The sequence below is a fragment of the Limulus polyphemus genome, unplaced genomic scaffold (assembly GCF_000517525.1).
Source record: "Limulus polyphemus unplaced genomic scaffold, Limulus_polyphemus-2.1.2 Scaffold477, whole genome shotgun sequence".
Lineage (NCBI taxonomy): Eukaryota > Metazoa > Arthropoda > Merostomata > Xiphosura > Limulidae > Limulus > Limulus polyphemus.
Genome location: NW_013666087.1, coordinates 446,568 through 453,850, shown reverse-complemented (window position 1 = coordinate 453,850; position 7,283 = coordinate 446,568). Strand labels below are relative to the sequence as shown.

Sequence of the window (7,283 nt, the reverse complement as noted above, 5' to 3'; positions counted from 1 at the left end):
AGAAGGAAGGCAGCTAGTCATCACCACCCACAGCCAACTCTTGGGCTACTCTTTTACCAACGAATAGTGGGATTGACCGTCACATTATAATGCCCCCACGGCTGAAAGGGCGAGCATGTTTAGTGTGACGGGGATTGTAAGTGGAGCACCCTAACCACGTGTGTGTGTTTATTCTACTGAACAGGATCCACCGTTTTAGTTCAGAACTTCTAAAACTGGTGCACTTACTAGACGTTTTGGCCCTACAAACTTAACACCTACAGCTTTTTAAGTCTCATATTTATAATCTTACGTCTTTTCTTTTTCACAAAATTAGTTTCATTAAAACTTTTCTCTTATAACTGCCTTTGCTTGAATAGGTTTTCCTTTCTTAATGATATACATATATTAGGTAACTCTTAAATCTTAGAAAAAAAACAATGATTTTACAAACCTTTGAAGCGACTACAACAAATTATACGAACCAAGTAAATATTTTGTACTAAAGCAAAGCCAAAGACCATGCCTAACAAAAAAGCTAACCCTAGTTGATTGTAATTCCTCATATATCTTGAGTTTGTGTGATACACTCACATACACATAAAGGAATCCTGACAATTTCCCAATCCATTTAAATTCCAAATCAGCAACTTGTCACTTGTCTTTTAGCACATTTTTTTTTTTAAAAACAAACTTTCTGGATTAATAAATTATCATATTTAATATCAAATAAGTTTTTTGTAAGCAGTTCAAGAAGATGGTTGGCTTTCAATGTTTTATACATTTTGTATTTGAACAGAAAATTGCATTATAAGTTAGGTTCAAATAAAAAATGAGATTATTTTTTATCTTTTTTTTTTTCAAGTTTATACATTTATTGATTTTTTTATTCTTTACATAAACAGGTAATTTCACCATTACATATTTTGTATAAGAAAGATTAAACTGGCCCTGAATAAAGCGAGAAGCATGCAGGTTAATGAATCTAACGGAAAAACACGTAATGGTAAAAAAAGTCGTCAAAATCTGTTTCTAACACAGTCTGTAAGGTGATAAAAAAAATGTCACATTCACTTCAAATGTCTCACACGTAAACCAAGAGTTTAAATGCAGAAGAAAGACTGACTGCAAGAGAAAATTTGGAAAACTCATTCTACTTAAAATATGTTATCCAATCTTTCAGTAGAATAATATGCCACTAGAGACAATGACAATCAAGAAAACCGCAAATTAAGATCACATAAAAAATAATTTTCTATCAAATTACACTTTCGCCAAAACTAGCATTATGGGAAATGGTGAAATAACAACTGTCATGTACAGGTTATATGAAAAGGGACAAGTGAAAAAAAAAAAAACAATGTGCAAATGACTGGACAATTCAGCCTAAAACTCCATCAACTCCTTGAATTATAAACATAAGTTCTCCTTTATGTCTTCTCTTCATTTTCTTCAACATTATTTTCTTCTTCTTTCTTGTCTTTCTTTCCCTCTGTACCTAAAAGAACATTTCAAGAGGATAAATAAAAGTAAAATTGACTATAAACATTTGTCTATGTATTATGACTACTTAAGTTTGTAATTGAAATTAATACATTTTCAAATATTCTATTTTTTGTTTAACTAGCATACTTATGGCCCCAAGTGCAATGTGCAATTTTGAGGAAACAGAATTCAAACCTAGGACCCTTAGATTCACAGTCCAAGATGATACCTGCTAGGGCATGTCTAGCCCATACCTTAATTTAACAAAAAAGGTACCAAATTTGTTCCAAACCTAAAAGTGGCATTGATGTATTTTGTGACATATATGAAAATAACATCTTTAATGTTTATTTACTGTAAAAGACTTTTAAAATCATATTTCCATTATGATACCAAACTTCTGTAAGTATCTGAGTAAAAATAGTCCATCTTTTTAAAACATAATACAAGTCTATATTTCAGTGCTATGTATACATATAAAAAAAATTATTTTGACAATTGCAAGAATCAAAAATTCCTCAAAAAATTTGAGATGTTAAAATTAATCAGGTTTATTTATATCGAGATATGATAAATTACTAACCTATTACAAAAAACCTGACATGTTAAAATTAATCAGATCTATTTATATCAGGATATGATAAATTAATAACCAATTACAAACAAAACTTGACATGTTAAAATAAATCATATCTATTTATATCAGGATATGATAAATTACTAGCCTATTACAAACAAAACTTGACATGTTAAAATTAATCAGATCTATTTATATCAGGATAAGATAAATTAATAACCTATTACAAACAAAACCTGACATGTTAAAATTAATCAGATCTATTTATATCGGGATATTATAAATCAATAACCTACTACAAACAAAACTGACATGTTAAAATTAATCAGGTCTATTTATGTTAGTAATATGATAAATTACTAACCTATTACAAACAAAACTTGACATGTTAAAATTAATCAGATCTATTTATATCAGGATATGATAGATTAATAACCTATTACAAACAAAACCTGACACGTCAAAATTAATCAGATCTATTTATATCAGGATATGATAAATTAATAACCTATTACAAACAAAACCTGACACATCAAAATTAATCAGATCTATTTATATCAGGATATGATAAATTAATAACCTATTACAAACAAAAACCTGACACGTCAAAATTAATCAGGTCTATTTATATCAGGATATGATAAATTAATAGCCTATTACATCCAACAGTGGAGTATACTACGGTTAACAGAACTGTTAAGATAAATCTAGTCACATATCTGCAAGTCAAAAAAACAGATTGTGTGATTAGGATTGTAGAAATAAATGTTTGATAAAATAGGGGATATATTTTTGTAGAATTATCTTTTAATTGCATAAACATAATTAATTGATCTACAAATAAAATACAGCTTATTTGTGTTTTCTTTAAGTACTAAATCATATTTTAAAAAGTGCTTATGAGAAGTAAATAAGGTGTAATTTTATAAATTGAAGTCAACCACAGACATATTTATACTGCTGGATAGATAATGTATTCTTTTTTATCTTAGTATAATGCAGTTTTCAACCACTAGAAGAAATTTGAGCATACAGCTGTAAACATTCAGTGCTACTTTGCTGTACCAAAATGGTTTCACCATTGCAAGTTATCCAGTTTTTACAATACCTACACCAAAGTCAATTGTTAATTTTATTTACCTTTCAATTAAATTTAGATGTTAGATTTCTAATACTCAAAAATTTCAGTCATCACTGTGATGTTGCAACTGGTCTAAACCAACCAATTAATTAATTACTTCTATAAAGAAGTTTACAAAATTTGTCACACTGATGTTGAATTAGAAGACACATAGGTTTAATAATATCATAAAGGTATCACTTAAAACCTTCCTTAATTTTAAGTGTAAAATGGACACACATATAGTTCAGGTACCAATAAGAAACTTTACATGAAAGGGCATGAAATGACTATGTAATATATACATTTGTACCACCAAGAAAACCTCGATGGCAAGCCTTAAGAAGGCTTTCACAACTGTTTTAAATATCTAAGTTGAAATTAATTTAATGAAAAAGTTTTATTTAATTTTTTAACATTTTTTTTTATATTTTGGGTTGACTTCAGAGTGCTCTAAAAGAAAACATTAATATTTCCTGATTTTTTTCTTAGCATAATACAGAACTCATAGCCTTGTAGAAGGAAAATAAAAGTAGTTTCAAATACAACAGTGCTAACTTGAGCCTTGCAACTACAAGTGTAGTTTTATCAATTTTATACAAACAAATTTTCTAAAACTTGGTTGTTCTAGAGTGATGTAACTGCTTATATCTCAACTTTGAGAAGTCATAAGCTAGCGATATAAACACGTAATAAAAGCTCTTTGCAACTATATAAAGCAATATGGCTTCCAGTTCAGCAGACTTGCACAGAGATCAGAACAATGTTATAAAAGCTCTTTCCAACTGTATAAAGTAATATGGCTTCCAGTTCAGCAGACTGACACAGTGATCAGTACAATGTAATAAAAGCTTAGTTTGGCAATATGTTTCTAACAGAAAAAAAAAGTTTCTGAACAACTTCTGCCACCATTACAAATCTGATTTTCTTTTAAACTGGCTTTTTTTATTTCGTACTTAATTTAAATTATGATATTGCAATATAATAGGAAAATAAATGCTTCTTGAAAAACAATACAAGGTAAGCTTATTTAGGTCATTTTGCAGTTGATCATATCAAGCTTCATTCTGCAGCTGTTTGTTAAGCCAGATTTATAGTAGGCATTATATGAATAAATTTGTCAAACCCACTAAAGAAACTTCTCACCTCTTTGTCCAACTCTTTATATATTGAGAGCCCTTACAAGATTCACAAACATGCTCATAACCAATAAAAATAACCTTTTCTCTTCTATAGAAATATTAGAATGCCACTGTTTAGATGGGCTATGTAAGCCCACGGTAAACCATTAGTTAGTAAATGTATTTGGTTTTGGTGATCATAGTTCTTTCCTCCAAGCATTTAGATTTTTTAAACTTATTTATAGCTTACTTAGAAAACCAAATAAATTATAGTCGTTTTCAAACGTTCTATTCTAGTGCCCGACATATTTTGGTGTTTTAAAATGAGTATTTGAAAGCTAGATGATTTTTTTTTTAAAATAGTTGATTTATACTTTTGGTAAAATTAAGTTATTTTTATTTTAAGGCAATAATCGTAAACACAGTAAAAATTGCGTGAGGTGTAAATAAAATGTAGTTTCAATAAAATAAAACTTGATATGAAAAATTTTACAAAAGCATAGAAAGACATAAAAAGCAGTGTCCGGTCATGTGACCTCTTTGTTCAATACTATATATATATATCTGTGTCAGTGTAAATTACTTGTACCTGATGATGACAAAACCTCATTGAAACGTTGTACATTTGCTGTTATGTTAAACTTATATTAAAGTTTTCTTCATTACCCATTCAAGCCATCTCCAAGCATTATTAGTCTCAAAGTGGGTTCCTCATCATCTAATTTGAAACAAACCCCAAATTGCATGTTGTTATAAGTAAAAGCATGTGTTGTAAAAAGCAGTCAAATTGATGGGTCTTTGGAAACACTGTCAGGGTATTTAATAAATGGATTTAAGAAAAATAATGAACAGACAAAGGCATATATATCTTTCAAACACATGCAAAGATATTTAAATTTTAAAATTGAGACTATTAAATTGACAGCCTTGGTAGTTCTCATATTAAATTGATAAATGATTGGGTTGAGGGGGATGTAGAGATCCTTCACTTATTTTTTCTTAGCATATTACTCAGTGGATTTAAGTATGAGCAGATGGGCTGATATTTCTCAAATAATATTTTTTCCTTAGACTATTACTCAGTGAACACTCCCAACCTTTATTTAAAGACTATGTATAGTGCACCATTAACTGCATGCAAGAGAATTGGGTATATGTGTGTGTATATATTATTGCTTATGAAATATCAAGTTATTCAACTAACATTTTATGGAGTTTCCTACTAATTTTGCTAAATGCAGTAAATAAGTATCAAAATACATTATAGCATAAATAAATTAACCGAACTGGATTTCCTTTCTCAGTCGTCAACTGCTCTCTAAGCATTGCTAAAAGAATTTTAGTAATCAGCACACCATTCTTTATACTTCACCAGTTTCACGCCATTTCTGAACACGTACAAATCATGTGACTACTCTCCACCAATAGTATTGAGCCACCTATAATGGTGCAACTAGCTCCCTCTACTATTCCCACTCAGTCATCACTCTCGAGAATTGGCAGGTAATAAAATAAAAACATTGGTTTTAGTGGGAAGGAAGGGTGTGAGATAAGGTAAGTATCTATTGGAAATACATTTTCAGTGTAAGAAAATGTTAACTTCCAAAATGGACCACTTCCTCTCATATAAAAGGCTAGAATCCCACATTGGAAAGATGGAAGGCAAGTGTAGGTGCACAAAGAACAAACCAAGTGGAAAGCGACTACCCAGAATGAATAGATGTGCTCAGAGATGAAAATGAAGCACACCTGTGGGGTACCACAATACTTGTGGAACAGATATACTCTTCACGGATGGAAAAAGTAATGCTAGCACAATTAATCATAAGAGCATTAAGAATGTGCAAGCTGTATCAACATATAACATGATAGAAAAATTAATAACGATAGGTGGCTAGGGCATGCAGACTGTGTAATCGATACTCAACGACCCTAATCGTAAGCAAACAGAATGCAGTATGTCAAGCAACCACAATTATGGAAAGAAAGTGAGGAAACTGATGAGGTAACAAAGCACAATCAAAAACTATAGTCGCACTCGGAAAAATTAAACACACGTCTAAACTGTGTCATGCCAGTCAAGAAAGTGGGGATTGAGTGGGAATAGGTGGCACAATGCTACTGGTTGAGAGTTAATCACATGATATGTACATGTTCAGAAATGGAGCAAAACTGGTGGGGTATAAAGAATGGTGCACTGGTTACTAAAATTATTTTAGCAAAGATTAGAGAGCAGTCAACAATTGAGATAGCCTTTTGTGTGAAAAGAGGTAAGTCTGTTTTGTAAAAGGAAGATTTTATACTTTAACCCTCTCTACCCGGGTACCCTTTACTGTGCATGACACAAGGTTTTAGTGTTTTACATTAAAACTTTTATTAAACTACTTTTTGTTTATATTATATCAATTACAATAGCATAAAATCTTAGCTAATAATCCATATTTTAATAGTATACAAGTTTTAAGTTTTAATTCTATAAGGAAATATATAAAAAAATCTTGAATTTCCACTAGTGTGACCCACGTGACACATTTTGTCTTAGCATGTAATCATCCATATTTTATCCATCTCCCCTCAAAAATGTACGAAATTATACGTAAAATAATCTTTATAAAATTGTTATTGCTCAAACAAACCATAATTTTTATAGCCTTCAATTTCATTTGGTTACAGAGCTATCAAATAGAAAATCAGACCCCTCCTGCCACACCCACCTGTTACATCCTCTCTTTCACAATTCGTTGATAGTTCTTTATTACGTTTCATTATATATATTACCTATAACCAATAGAAAGTCAAGGTTTTCATCTATCAAATGACGTATTGTATAACGTTGTGTTCTGAACAGATAATCGTCAATTTTGCTCGGAGTAGCAACACTGTTCCATTGGGAAAGTTAACGACTAGATTGGATGAATTTGTCTAGTTTTTGCATGTTATTAGTCTATATGCTTTGGTGCCTTACTTAATTAAATAAAAATTGTTAAGTGCTTTATTATAA

At 30.4% G+C, this 7,283-nt stretch overlaps 1 protein-coding gene across 1 annotated transcript in view; it reads right to left on the bottom strand.

Annotated features, from left to right (window-relative positions):
* Nucleotides 1-53: 53 nt before the first annotated feature.
* LOC106458504 (zinc finger RNA-binding protein-like) overlaps nucleotides 54-7,283 on the bottom strand; it is a 93,666-nt gene continuing 86,436 nt past the window's right edge. The window contains exon 22 of the mRNA XM_013918025.2: nucleotides 54-1,477. Within this exon, the coding sequence (XP_013773479.1) occupies nucleotides 1,410-1,477 (68 nt within the window). The 3' untranslated portion in view covers nucleotides 54-1,409. The remainder of the gene's footprint in view (nucleotides 1,478-7,283) is intronic.